The sequence below is a fragment of the Octodon degus genome, unplaced genomic scaffold, assembly GCF_000260255.1.
Source record: "Octodon degus isolate 3935 unplaced genomic scaffold, OctDeg1.0 scaffold00034, whole genome shotgun sequence".
NCBI lineage: Eukaryota > Metazoa > Chordata > Mammalia > Rodentia > Octodontidae > Octodon > Octodon degus.
The window spans coordinates 16,988,945-17,004,491 of record NW_004524610.1 but is presented as its reverse complement, the minus strand read 5'-3'; the positions used below and the strand labels follow the sequence as shown (position 1 = coordinate 17,004,491).

Below are 15,547 nucleotides of genomic sequence, written 5' to 3'. Positions count from 1 at the left end.
CTGGAGCTGCTGACCCTCTACTGTGTCAATGGAGATGGGTTTTTGTCCCAGTGTAAGCATGACATAATATGCATCAGTGATGCACAAAGTCAAAGATTGAATTTACTACAAAGGAAGTAGACAGGAAGAATGTGTATTAAGGATAGAGGACTACCTTACAATAGCTGGAAAGGGACACAAAGTGAGTTGCCGTGGGTACTTTTTGTCTACGAATTTTGACACTAAAAATTGACCAGGGCTCAGATCACTCTGAGTCTATATAAGATCAACCTATAGAACTAGACACTTATGTAGACTAGAACTGGGCCTATGAGGAGTTGAGGGATATGGCCACTGTATGTCTACAGGTGCCTCTAGGCCTCTGTCCTATTAAGGAGTTCATTAAAAGAACAAAGTATGAGGGATACAACATCTAACAGATAGGTAGGAGCAGGAGTTGACACAGTGGTCATCAGTGCCTTGCTTGTTATTACATTTGTCACATCCTTGGACTGACTTTTCCACCATGTTCCTGTTATCACCTAACCTCAGGCTCCTGTTTATCTGGCCAAGGCCCTGGCATCTTGACTGTACCTAGGACTCAATGCTTCTCTAGTTATGTGCTAATTTTTAATGGAACAATCTTGAGAATAATTGTAGTATCCTATATTATCTGGCTATAGTACCTGCATAAGTCATGCTTTACCTGGAGACACAGAACAAGAAGGAAGTATGTGTAAAGAGATGCCTTAAGTACTGGGTTTACCCAGTTAAAGACATTTTATAGACAAGAGTGAAATATAGGGCTTAGCAGATTAAAGCTCAAATAGCTCAGCAGATTAAGGCATCTGCATGCAGGTACAGGGGCTGGAGGTTTGATCCCCCGGGCATGTCATGTTGGCCCCGCAAATAAAAAAGTTAAGAGTGAAATGTACAGGGAGGCTGGAGGTAGCTTAGAACTCTTAGTTACAGAATGAAGCTATAGTTCACAGGCAAAATTTCTCCTTCATCAAGGAAGCCTCAGCTCTGCTTTTATAGGTTTTCAGTGACTGAGTCAGGCCCATGACAATTATCCTAGTTATTTCATATATGAAATATCTTAACAGTAATATCTAGATTTGTGTTTCGGTGAAAAACTGGTGACTGTACTTATCCACGTTGACATATCAGAAGGTCATCATGAGTATTTCTATTTTATTTTCTACCTGTGTATGCATTAATCGCTTTAAAGAATTTTTCTGTATCAGATTATTTATCTTTAATTGTTGCCATTTGAAGCAGCTTTTAATCAGGGTAGTGCTTCGGAAGTCACTGAGATTATAATTAACCTGATCTTTGATCTTACTTTTGTTGTTATAGTTTTACAAGTTTTGAGAAACTGCTAATCATGCTGCTGTTAAGGAGAGTCCTATAGCATCCTGAGTTTAATATCAACAATAGGAAATAATTTATTCGAATTGTTTCTTCCAATTTCTATTGTAGTAAACCACTTAATTGATGTATTGATTAAAAAGAGATGTTAAAAGATAGGCTAGTCCTCCTGAATATCGTAGTTTAAAAGGTCAAAATGTATGTATTGTGTGTGTGTGTGTGTGTGTGTGTGTGTGTGTGTGTGTGTGTAAAAGACTAAGAGGACAACTAAAAGAATGAAACCAACTTTACCCATAGTATTTACAATGAATAAAATATATCCTCATACACTCTCATTATTCTGGTAACGGGTTCTGTTTTTCTTACCTTTATAGTTTCTATTATTGTACCAATATAAAATTTTTTTTTTCCGGAACCAGAGATTGAACTAAGGCCCTTGCACTTGCCAGGCAAATGCTTATACTACTGAGCTATCTCCCCGGCCCCCGAAACATTTCTTTATATCCAGATTAATTCTATCTGATTTTATTTTTTTATTTTTATTTATTTATTTTTTTGGCAGAACCGGGGATTGAACTCAGGCCCTTGTGCTTGCCAGGGAAGTGCTTATTCCACTGAGCCATCTCCCTGGCCCCATTTCTATCTGATTTTAACAGCACTGTGGGCTAATATTATTCACAGAAGCAGAAATAAATGAAAGAATAGAGGCTGTAGAATTACAAATAATTTTGCTAATCCTACAGTAAAATTATTTTAGTTGATTGTGGTTATAGAATACTAGCCTTATTTTATTGCCACTTTTACTTTAGATTTTTTTTTTTTTTCTTTTTGCAGAACTGGGGATTGAACTCAGACCCTTGCACTTGCCAGGGAAGCGCTTATACTGAGCTATCTCCCCAACCCTAGATTTTTTTTTTTATTTAACTGTATTTTAGTATAGGGACTACAGGGTCTCACTACACAGATCAGACTTGTAGTGATCCTCCTGCTTTTAGTGTCCCAAGCACTCGGATTACAGGTGTGTGCTACCATGCCCAGTCTCATTCGCAGTCTCAATGTGCCCTGGGGACAGGGCTGGCACGACATTCCAGGGATTGAACCATGGTCCCTGTGCCCATCTAAGGAGGCATTTTGGTCTGCTGGTCTACCTGGCTGGCCTTTTATTTTAGATTTAAATTTAAAATGTTCATATGACACATCTTTGTTTTATGAACATTAATGTTTATATATTGGTGAAAGTATGTGTGTTTAGGGTAGAGTAAGCTATTTTGTTGTTCACATAGTAAAGACACTTTAGAAGAACAGTTTGATAGTTGGTGTTCTTTCTTTTCTTTTCTTTCTTTTTGTGGTACCAGGGATTGAACTCAAGACCTTGAGCTTGCCAGGCAGGTGCTTATGCTGTTGAGCTTTCTCCCTGGCATCCTGATGGTGTTTTAGAAATAGTCTGTATAAGGGCTGGCCAAATACCTCAGTGGATTAAAGTGCCTGCAAGTAGACCCAGGGATCTGGGGCTTGAATTCCAGGCCTGCCCTTCCCTGCTGGCCCTGTTCCCAGGGTGCACTGAGACAGCAATTAAGACTGGGCAATGTGGCACATACCTGTAATCCCAGCTCTTAGGAGGCTGTAAACAGGCGGATCACGAGTCTGGTCTAGTAGTGAGAACCTGAACACCCTGTAGACCCTTCCCTAAAATACAAAGAAAAAAATAAATGAATAGATTTAAATTCAAAACTAACTTTTTATTCCCTAAGGACATATTTAATATTGGGTTAACTTTCTGATTCTGTTCCCCTGATGCACAATAAAGTGGAATGCTGTCTTTTGTTACTGGGCAGTAATACTTTATTGGATAAAATGTGTCTTACCCATGAATTTCATCTTCTCTAGGGACTCTTTATGAATTTTACAGACTTAGTTGAAAGGAATAGTTTTAAGCTTTATAAGTATACTGAATTATTGTAACAGAATGTGTTTCCGGGGACATTCAGACAACTGTACCTATGGGCTGTTCTAGAAAGTGCAGATGATGTATATGACTGGCTTCTAGTTCATGTGCCTATACCTCCCTGTAAGAAGCTGTCTACTTGCACATGAATTCTGACTTGCACTGAGGGTAGACTCTGGTAGATAGCTGACTTGTTTGTGAAAGAATATTTTTGTTATTGCTTCTATGCTATTTCTAGCTACCTTTTCTCTATAGTCATTGCCACTTCATCCTTCCATTCACTTAAACTAAACATTGGAAGCATTCTTGATTATTCTTCTTCCTTTGATATTAGATTAAATCAATTAGTACATTTGTTGCCTTTAAATAATGTATGTAGTAGCTCTCTGTGGTGATGCAAGCCTCTAATTGCAGCACTTGGATAGCTGAGGCGGGAGGATCCCTATGAGTTTACAGCCAGTCTGGGCTACATAGTGAGTTCAGAACCAGTCTAAATTACATAGTGAGACTCTAATTACTCTGAATTACATAGTGATACTTAATATCAACACAAATATCATACTGACACCATTTTAATACTACTTATAGCCTTTCTGCTAACAATCCTTATTAGCTAGCAGAATTTTCTAAGCTTTTTTTTTTTTTTTTTTCTGATGGCATTAAATTAATTTCTGAGAGAAGTAGTTCTCATGAACTTCCAGGGGTTTTTGTTTTATTCTATATTTTTATAGAATTATTTATACCCCCTCCTTCATACTTGACTGTCTATACAGCTTTCATTCTAATATAGTTTGCTATCTGAAGAGAAAGATGTAAAACGTGGACAAGTATCTCTCTTCACCCATTTTGTTTTCTTTTTTTTTTTTTTTTTTGGCAGGACTGGGGATTGAACTCAGGCACTTGTGCTTGCCAGGGAAGTGCTTATTCCACTGAGCCATCTCCCTGGCCCATCCATTTTCTTCAAAGGTTAATATTTTAGCACCTTTTTTTCTGTTTATTATTTTTTACACCTCTTTTTCTCAGTATTTATTTAGGATTCTTTTGTTGTGACACCGAGGGTATATTGTCAGAATTCTACTGTATTTCCCAAAGCAACTTGGGTTAGTTCTTACTGCCTTCCCTTCCCCTCAGGTAGATTCCTTATGACTTTCCCTTCCCTTCAAATGGGCTTTAGTCATTCTTTGTATGGTTGAGTTCATTTGTATTCTTCCTTAAGGTTTAATCTCCCTTTTCCTCTTAGAGGTTTCATTTTTCTTTTGTTGAGTATGTGAAACATTAATGTAACTGCAAAAGTCCAGAACCATATGAAAATCTGTATTCAGAGAAAAATATTTCCTGCTGTTTTGTTTCTTCTGTTTCTCCAACTCATTTTCTCTTATCTCCTGTCCACTTTTTCATTAGTGTTAGCTATATCCTTCCTGTGTCCCTTTACAACAACAATTACATATGTTTGGCTTTATCTCCATAAATTTAAAGGCCATTCCTTTTGTAAGTTGTCTTTTCATAACTTTTGCCTCTTTTCTATGTTAGGAACGTAGGTCCTTATTGTGAGACTTACTGCAAATCTCTTTCCCCAGCTTCTGTTCGGCTTATTATGGTAAGTTTTGCAGACAAGAAGGGTTTACATATTCTATAGTCAAAGGAGTTTGTTCTTTCATTGCACCTGGAATCATAGTTAGGAAACTTTTGTTAGACCCAAGGAAAAGAAGAACCCCCTCATGCTTTTGTCTAGTACTTAACGTTCTTTTTTTTAAATGTTTAGAGCCTTGATCTTATTTGGAGTTTATTTTTTATATGGTACAAAATTAAGTTACTTGCTTTGCCACGTAATTGAATCTTTCTAGGCTTTCTGTGATTTCCTGTTTATCTCTTTTTGTGACACTGAGTACTATATTTATATTGTTTTATTTGAAGAAATTTTATTTTCTAATAGTTTTTAATAAGGATAGTAATATGTATTATTCCAGCTGAATTTAGTATACTGTCAGAAAGGGCCAGTATTCCATTTTTTGCTCTTCTTCTTCTTTTTTTTTTTTTTTGGTGGAACTGGGGACTGAACTCAGGCCCTTGTGCTTGCCAGGCAAGCGCTTATTCTACTGAGCCATCCCCAGCCCCTCTTCTTTTTAATGTCTCCCTATTTTTGCAGCTTTGCTTCTTCCATTTGACATTAAATGTCCATTTGTCTAAGTTCTTTGTATGAAAAGCTTATGGATATCTTTATTGAGATTGTATGCATCTAAAAATGAACTTAAGAATGAAATCTTTGTGATGTTTTAGTTTTTCTCTTCATTTACACTTAGTATGTTCTTAGGTCTATTTTTGTTTTTCAAGACTTAGATTTCTCTTCATATTTTTTGCTAAATTCTGCAATATTTTTGTTATATTTAAAAAGTGTTTTTCCACCATTATGTTTTCTAAATGGTTATTTTTACATGGGAATGCTATTGATAAGTGTATATTGTCCTATGTTATTGAATGTTTTTGATATTTGAATTAATTGTGCCTTGTATTCCCAGATAGGAACATTGGTTCTGTTTTTCTATTTTTATGTTGTTATTTGATTGGCTTGGTTCATGCCTTTAGCATAAACAGTAGGCATTCTTGTTTTATTTCTTATTTTGATGAAAAATCCTTCACATTTTCTCTATTACAATGTAGATTTAGGAGTGAAGTGGGATGTTTAATTATGTTAAGAAGATACCTACTTTCTTAAATTCTTTTCTAAACGGAAATGGTTATTCACTTTTATTAGTGTCTTGACAATAATTTTTTTCTTTATGGAATATTGTATTATTCTTTTGAATTCTCTACTTGTGAAATTGGCTTGTGTTCTTGGAATAAATCCTGCTTTTTCATTATATCAGTTTTATTGCCATGTGGAGCTGAATACTTTATTTAGAAGTTTTACTTCATTTTTATGTGATATTCTAACCTTGAAATCTCAAATTTTTCCATTTTTTGTTATTCAAGTTTAGCTGTAAATGTTATGCTAATGTTCATGCAGTTTTCCTTTACTTACTGTGCTCTCACATTTCAGTTTTAAAGTATTGAGATGAAGCAGCTTTTGAATCTATGGTAGAAATTCTCTTGAAATAATTGCATACTTTGTGGGATATTTGTCTAGTAATTTAGTTGTTTTCCTAGAAAAATCTATTATCATGAGTTTCTAATGTACTAAGAAATAACTTACACAAATTATATTTCTATAGAGAATCAATCATTTTTCTAATTTTTATCTTTTCTCTTTTAACAACTGTGTTCTAATTATTTACCTTTATATATTTGTACATTTTTTTCCTTCATTTCATTTTTTGGTACTGGGAATCAAACAGGACTTTGCACTTTTGAGGCAGGCACTTATGCCATTGAGCTATATCTATACCCAGCTTTTTTATTTTAAAATAAACTACTGTTTATATTTTTTGAAATCTAGGGTTTTTGATTAAATGTACTTATGAATGTGCTTTAATGTTCATTATCTTTATTATTTCCACTTTAAAACTTTCTTGGTTTTTGTTTGAGTTGAGCTTTTTTTTTTTTTTTTTAGTTTTTAATTTTTTATGTATTTAATACAGGGTCTACAGGGTCTTACTACACATATCGGACTCAGTCCTGTTTTCAGCCTCTCAAGCACTGTGATTAGAGAGGTGTGCTACCATATTCGGTCTCTGAGCTGAGCATTTAATTCATTGATTTTTATTGAAGTACTCAAGAATACAAGTTTTCTAACTACTGCTTTGTCATAGGTTCTGATGTGTAGAAATTTTATTAGTTTATAGGAGTTCTATAATTTCTCTTTCATACAACTATTTCACAGATCTATGGAAAATTAAAATTATATTACTGTTGGTTAGGCCGTTTGGGTAGATTACTGGGAAAGCTTATTTCAAATATTACAAAATGATAACTTAAGTGGCAGTTTCCACTTATTGAATATCTGCTCCATAATCATCACTGAGTCAAGTTGATTAACTGCATTTAAGCTCTGTAATATTTTTGGGATATGTATTATGTCCCCATGTTCAGAAGAGAAACTATGGGTTAACTTTTTTAATGTAATTTACTCAAATCTGCATAGGGAGGGGGTTGTTATTGTTAAAATTAGACTCAGGGCCTATGGCTTTTCTTAGGCAGTAGCATTGTGAAGTCATAGAGGTAGCAACATTGTGAGGTCCTGTGAAGTCACAGAGGTAGCAACATTGTGAGGAAGCAACATTGTGAGGTCACAGGCAACTAGAGTGAGGTTGGAACAGTAGTAGCATATAGTTGCTGTTTCAGGTACTGTTAGCAGAGAAGGAAAACATGCAGCAAAGCTGGCATATATAAAGCAATAGTTAAGTTTCATGTACCTGTTGGACATCTAAATGGATCTGTCTGGAAAAGAGGTAAGCATATGAATGTGGAAAACAGCAGGGCAATTTGAACTACAGCTAAGTGTCAGAGTGTAATAATCTTATGTGATAATCGAATAGGATTTGAAAGTGGTATCCTAGAAAACTGTGTACACTAAGTTTAGAAAATACAGGAAATAAAATTTATATTTCAGTTAAGAAGGAGACTGAAAAGGAAATAAGGTGAAAATAGTCAAAATGTTAAGAAATCCAGGTGCTCATGGTATGAGAACCAAAGAAAGTCTTCAAGGAATGTGGGGGACCATTATCCTGTGCCCTGAAGAAATGAAAAAGAATGGGTATCTTTATGAGATTTAATAATAATAATAAAATAGCCCGTGTACTGGTAAGAATTAGGTTAAGAAACTGGAGAATTAAACTATGAACTATTCAAGGAATTCAGTTATGAAGAGAAAATGTGATAGTCACAAGTCATTATTCTTTCTTCTTGCCCTTGTGTTTATATTACACTAATTTTCATATCTTTAAAAACACATTAAAGATATTTTTGTTAAACTGCATTAAAATTTAGTTGAAATATTTTGATGTTTTAGAGAACTTCCTCACCATTTAATAGTGAAAAACTAGAAAAAAATTAATACCTGAAAAATATGTATCAACTACAGCTATGAATTAAAATTCCAGGGCTGGTGAGATGGCTCAGTGGTCTGAAGCACCTACTTAGAACAAGCTTAGCAAGGCGCAGGGACCGTGGTTCGATCCCCCAGCACCACATGCCAGCCAGCTCCGCCCCCTGGTGGGCTGAGCTGCCCCCCCCACATAAATAAATAAAATTAAAAGATAAATAAATAAAATTCCAGCTTTCTAAATTAAGTTAAAAATGGCTTTTGTTAAGCTAATATAAATTATCTGGTATAAAATATAATATTCAAAATTGTAGTTTTGCTGTGTAATAAAAGTATACATAAGATATTTAAGGAATAATATAAAGTACCAGTCAAAAATAAATATATTCTTTAGTTTGTTCATTCGTTAATGGCCTTTTAAATGTTTTTTCTCAGGGAAATGTGCAATTCCCATTGTGAGCTGCCTTCACAGAATTTATGGTAGAACTTCACTGACATTGCCACTGATGCCAATGTGGAATAAAGGTCTTTAAGATTCAGAAAGTCAAAATGTATAAACAAAATATTGCTAAAAGATGACTTACGTTACTCCTCTTACATTTTTTTCTGGGGATGGGAAGTTACTGAAGATGGAACACAAGCGGGATTTTATACCAAGCTACATCCCTGTGCTTGCTGTTTGTCTCTGTCTCTGTCTCTGTCTCTGTCTCTGTCTCTGTTTCTGTCTCTGTCTTTGTCTCTTTCTCTGTTTCTGTCTCTGTCTCTGCCTGCCTGCGTGTCTGTCTGTCTGTTTCTTTGAGACAGTATAATACTAAATTGCTACATTTCCCAGTCTGGCTTGATCTTGCAATCCTCCTGCCTCAGCCTTCTGTACTGATGGGATTACAGTATGTGCTACCCACCACATCTTTTTAAATTTTAACTTAGTATGAATGTATTTGAATAGAGGAATATTTTTAAATAAAGTAATATACACATACTCTGTTGATTTTGACCTCATCTGTGTTTTTATACTTGGCAATTAACTTTGCTTTTGTGAACTTCTATTTGAATCCTAATCATAGTATTATGATGGTTTATTTATTTTTTTTCCAAAGCAGGGATTGAACTCAAGCCCCTGTGCTTGCCAGGCAAGTGCTTATTCTACTCTGGCCCCTTTTTATTAAACTTATTATTGCAAAATTATATTTCTACATTTTTCTGTAGAAACAATCTAGTATTGACTATTTTTAAGCTGACAAATTGTTTGTTACCAAAGAATTAATACACAGGAATAAGATCTATTCTTCCTTCTTAAAAGAATGTCACTGTGTTCTGTCTGCTTGGCTGATTTCGCTGCTGGCCAAGTACAGGAATGGTCTTTCCTGTTGACCAGTGTCTCTCATTATGCCTGTGCCTGGATCTAGTAGGCACTTTAATGCTGTTTTTCTTTTTTAATTAAATATATTTTTCTGAACTAAATGAATGAATGTATAATATGTGAATATTTTCTGTGAGTTAGAAATGTGATTGTATAGTACTATTTTAGTATATAAACATAAAAACATTACAAAACTGGTTTGCTGAACTGGTTGTCAAATGTAAGTGTCCTGTAAAGCCTAGAAATACTAGGTTTAGATTTTAGATAAAGGTCTTGAAGGCATATTCATGACATGCTGATTTTCAGTCTTATTCCTTTTCCTTTATCCTTTTCCCTTTGCATTGCCTTTCTTTCTTTCATTCACCCATCTTGTTTTCCTTAGTTGTCCTGTCCTCTGTGTTGTCCTTTAGTATCCGGAGTCCACCTGTCGCCAGTGTCTCCTGAGCTTGTTTTGGACCATGACCACTCATCTCCTTCAGCAGGCTGCCTTTCTCCTGATGCCATTCTTTCCTCACCAGACAATGTGCACGCAGACAGCAGCATTGGAAGCCAAAGTGTTCCGAAAGCACAGGTTCAGCAGTCAGTACACACTCATCTAGATATCCCACTTTTTCCATTGGGTTCATCGGATGAGATGAGTAATGAAACAGCTGCTCTTGTGGATGATTCTGAAGATCCTGCAGGCAATGTATCAAACATAGAGCTTCAGCAAAAAGTTTCAGATCTGGAGATGAAACTCAAAATGTCTGAAGAAGAAAAGCAGAGGATTAAAAAGGCACGTTAACATTTACCTAACAAATAAATGTTTGAATTGTGTATACTGGAAATTTGATATAATCCAAAACTGTAAGAAGATACTCTATTCCATTGGGTATATAGTACATCTAAGTGAGTCACAGCAGCATGTTAACTAGTAAAGTCTTTGATAGCAAATTTCTCATCTTAAATATGGCAGTCACATATTCATGAGCACATACTCATGTGTTCCACAAACATCCTTGTGCATCTCGGGTTCAAAATATTTGAGGTGATAACAAACCTGTGTATTGGCTTTTACAGAGCTTTGATTCTTGTCATTTTTCTATAAAAGTACCAATTTAAAGGTGATTTAATGTAGATGGGTGGATATGCTTAGTTTATATGCAAATAGTTTGCCATTTTACATAAGGGATTTGAATGTTAGCAAATCCTGACCAAAGGCCTGTGGATTTTGAGGTATCTATATATACTTTAAAGAGATGAGCGACTTGTATACTACGGTTTTTGTGTTTTCATTTTTTGTTTTTCTTTAATATTTTTTCTTTCCAATTTATTTACTTTGAGTGGTGGCAGAATTGTATTTCTTGTACAATTTTGAAGTTGTATAACATTAACCTTTGGAAAGACGGGCATTATTTGGGAATGTTTGATCAGAGTACTTAGATCTGCATACAGACATTGTAGTAAATTAAGGTGCATATATAGCATATCCTAGCAAATTTATAGAAAGTTTGTAAAGTTTGATTTTGTTGATTGAAATTAGTTGAGATGCTCTTACTCATTCATTAGAATAGTTTTAGTGTTATGTCAATGTTTGATATTGTTGAAATATATAGTTTTTAATATTGTTAGGAGTTTTACCATGCTTCTTATGAGTTGTTTAATAGGTGGATACTTTCTATGTTCATTGAAAAAACTTGTTTTTTCAAATGAAATGTTACCAAGTTTGTGTTTGGATTTTTCTTTTAGGATGTTGAATCACTGATGGAAAAGCATGGTATTTCAGAAAAAGACTTTCTAAAAGAAAAAGAGCAAGAAGCCATTTCCTTTCAAGATAGATACAAAGAACTACAGGTAGGTCCAGTACATTTAATGTTCAAAATCAGGTCTTTTGACCAAGCATGTACTATAATTTCCAAAAGTACTCAACAAATGTTAATGAATAATCTGCTGTATTTTATTTTTCTGCATTGCACTTTTTACATCTGACATGCTATATTTACTTTATACTTAAATGGATCATTTTAGTAGTCCTACGTGGCTTCTATACTTGTCTGTCTCCCTAGTGAAGTTTTAGTTTAGTATATGAAATAGTATTTTAAAGTGTACATCAGACTGGATCCTACCATTAATTCCTATTTTCTTTCCAATGTAAATCATGTGGACCCCCTGGCTTCTTGAGCTTACCCCACCTATTTACACTGTACCAACCATCACAATAGGTTCCAAGTGAATAGAAAGGGCATTGCCTGTGTCCTACTCATCTTCTCTGTGTTTGAAAGGATACATACCCCAGACATATTTGTAGCTCCCTTGAAAGAAAAAGACAAGGGCCAGCAAGATAGCTCATTGGACTAAGCACCTAATTAGGCAAATGCAGGTTCGACCCCCAGCACTACATGCCACTCCAGCCCCACCCCTGGGGATGCTGAGCTGGCTACCAAGTCTGGGCATGGTGGCACACACCTGCAATCCCAACACTGAGGAGGCTGAAAACAGAAAGATCACTCACTGTGAGTCCGAGCAGTACCAGATACATAAAATAAAATTTAAAAAATAAGAAAAAGACTGTAAAACTTGGAAATATGAATAAATGAGAAATGTGTCCTTTCAATGTTCATTTGGATCATTATTTAATACACTTATATTTCAAAGGATGTTTGATTAACTCTTTGCTCTTGATTAAAAGATAGTGGCTTTTTTCTAGATGATAGAAAAGTACTTTCCTCTATTTGTTGTCTTTCATAGGAATAAGTAAACACATATGAAAACAGTCTGTTCTATTTGTATCTGAAAGGAGTTTTATATTTGTGAAAGTTAATAAAGATTGAAAGTATTAATGGATGAGTAGTATAAAAGTAGACCAATCTAGTTATTGTTACAACCATGAAGGACGTAGCTTCTCTAATCATTTCTTATCTGATCGACATATAACCTTGTTTTTAATTTATTTCCATGAAACTGATGTGATTTAATGTATATTATTCCCCCAAATGGGAACATCACAGTGCTAAAAAGACAATGAAAGTAGTGCTTATTTCTAGTATGACAGCTGAAATGAAGGCAGAGTCCCACTTTGTTTAATCTTACTGGGGAATTTTTTAATTTTTTTATTGATTTTTTTTTTTTTGTGGTACCAAGGATCAAACTCAGAACCTTGCATTTGCCAGGGAGACATTAGGCCACTGAGTTATCTCCCTGGCCCCTTTATGGGGCATTTTTATGTTATACAACTCAGAATTTTGTACCACACTACTTCAGTGAAGGAACATAGAAGCATCTGGATTGTTGATTTGAGGTTCTAGATGAGCCTGCACACACACAAATAAGGGATCTATGAACAAAATGGATCAGTTGTATTTGGGAACACATAGCTATCAAAATTTGGCTCAATTATATCTCTAAGACATTCTCTAGGGAATCTTATTTCTTGTACTTTAAAATCTCTTCTTGATGGCTTATCTTGTAGCTTTACATTTAGGAATAAGTAGGGTTACTTTTGAACAGCCATGTCCCAACTCAGAGTATATAACTTCATGACTGTCTAGTCTTGTTTCACATGTATATTCTTTTTAACTTCTAACGAATATGAATTAAAATTTTAAAAATGTTTTTCTACTTTTTAATTACATTTCTGTCCATTCTGTGTTTACTCCCTTATTACTTTTTGCTGACTTTTTACATTTTGTCTTACTTTTAGTTATTTCTATTTATTTATTACCAGCATGACTGATGATTTATTGTATTTTGTTTCTATTTTATTAAGACAGACTGCTCTGTTTGTACTTTATTTGCAGTTATAATGATGGCTGGTGTAGCTGTGGAAAGTTTCTATTTGGAAGATTTGCTTTTCTGTATTTTGAGTAAGCTCAGTTTGTGGGCATAGTTCTATCTTTTTTTTTTTACCTTGATAGTCTCAGATTTTTGAAGGAATGATCTTTGAAGATGAACGTAGATTTTATTTAAAAGAAAAAAATTGAAGCGTCCTTTTCGTGGCATTATACTTTTCTCTAAAAAGTTTAGTTGACTTTAAAATCATCCAATTTTGCTTTTTCCTTTTTTCTCCCTACAACTTTTTCTTTTTCTTGCTTTTAATTTTCAAAAGGGTGGCACCCAGATAAGTGACCTTTTTAGAATAGCTTGAGTAAAGGTGAGTGGCTTCTATAGGAAAATTTAGAGCGTTTTCCTTGCATATGAATTCTGGAGCACACATATTTGACATTTCTATTTTGTTCGTAGGTTACTTTTTCTTAACTTTAAATTTTACCCCTTGGATTTCTCTTTTTTCCTAATAAAGCAAGGAAATCCAATCCAGTGGGGTACCATCATGTAAATATTTTACAGGAAATTTAATTTTATGTACTGGCAAAAACAAACACACTCGGACCCCTGTGTAAATAAGTAAGCATAGTGACACCCCCTCTGATGAAGTCCACAGGAATTAGTGTGTGGTCTTGAGTACGAGACACTAGGTACAGCTGTGCTGTGTCAGTAGGATCTTTCCAGGCTGTTGAGATGGTATGAACACTTATCCACTTGAAGATGAGATTTTACTGTAATGACTTGCTTTGAAACAAACTATTTGTTACTCTTTTGTTCAAAACTTGGTTTTGGAAGTATTTATTTAAATACTTTAACCATTTTGAGTAGAACTCCAGGGCAAATATCCTAGGGTTTTTTTTTTTTTTCTTTTTGTTTGTTTTTAGAGATTTTATTAACTATTTTGATGGAGAGACAGCTTCATGAGCAGCTGTTCTTAAACTGACATGTAGTAGTTTTGACATCATGAGCTATGGGGTAGTCAGAACTGTTTTTTCCTACAAGGGAACCAAGAAAAAAAAAACCTCACAAATATATTTTTCCTCTTATATGCAAAAGAGATATTTGCCATGTATTTTAATTATTTTAGAAATAATGATTAATTTAGTATTGGAGAGGGAATTTTCCTTAAGGAGTAGATTAAAAACTGAGAAGTTTGTCCTGCTTTTTTCTTAACCTTAGTCTCCTTCCAAGGAAACACAAATAGATCATTTTATCTAATTTCTTAGTAATAAATAAAAAAAAAATACATCAGCAGCTCCTAGCCATTAGGTCTCGACTCAAAAGAACAGGATACTCCCATGGTAGAATTGGTTAGAATATTTTATTTTTGTCTAGCCGAGTTAACTGTGAAGAAAAAATAATTAGTAATTGATAATAGAGCAGCATAAGAAGCTGTTTCTTAGGTACACTAATCAGAATCAAAATTACTGGAAAATTTGGACATCCATATTATTCTATTAAATGTGAATTATTAAGAATGCGTTTTATGATAAACAGCAGTGACATGCAGTCTTATAATTGTACTAGATATTTTAGCAATGGCTATCATGTGAATTTGTAGTAGTAGTTACATTATTTTTTAAAGAAAATTTATTAAAGACTTAAAACTTCATCTTTAAAATTTTGTTTTAAGCTATTATTTGGCAGGAGTAGGCTTCAGGTACTGGTGACTAATTTTCTAAAGCTTGAAAAGTTTTACTCAAATTTAGTTTATAAAGTAATATTTTCCCACAAGCCATCCGACAAGGACTACTTTGCTTTGTTTTTCTATTTTAGGAGTTGGAATAGTACATTAGGATTAGATAGATGATCAAACGTGAACTAGCTATGGATACAAAAGCATGTAAAATAACATCTTTCCTCCTCTCTACCTTCATGTTTATAATCATTTCCCAGAGTGCTTATTTCTAGGAGTAAAACATGCTGTCTATCCTAGAAATAATTTATTAGTATTGAAATAAAATTTGCCAACAATTTCTGTGAGCAAGGGCTTTCTTCCCCAGAGGCTCCAGGCAGGAGTGAACCTCCCAGCACTTTGACCTAAACTCAGCAAGCCCTTGCTGATGCCCCACATAGAGGACTGTAAAGTGAGACGCCATTAGGGTTAACTTGT

The 15,547-nt window shown here is 34.5% G+C and overlaps 1 protein-coding gene across 1 annotated transcript in view; it reads left to right on the top strand.

Moving 5' to 3' along the window:
- The window catches only part of Ccdc91 (coiled-coil domain containing 91), a 327,571-nt gene that overhangs the window by 203,456 nt on the left and 108,568 nt on the right, over positions 1-15,547 (top strand). The window contains exons 5-6 of the mRNA XM_023714223.1: positions 10,044-10,408; positions 11,362-11,466. Of these exons, the coding sequence (XP_023569991.1) occupies positions 10,044-10,408; positions 11,362-11,466 (470 nt within the window). The remainder of the gene's footprint in view (positions 1-10,043; positions 10,409-11,361; positions 11,467-15,547) is intronic.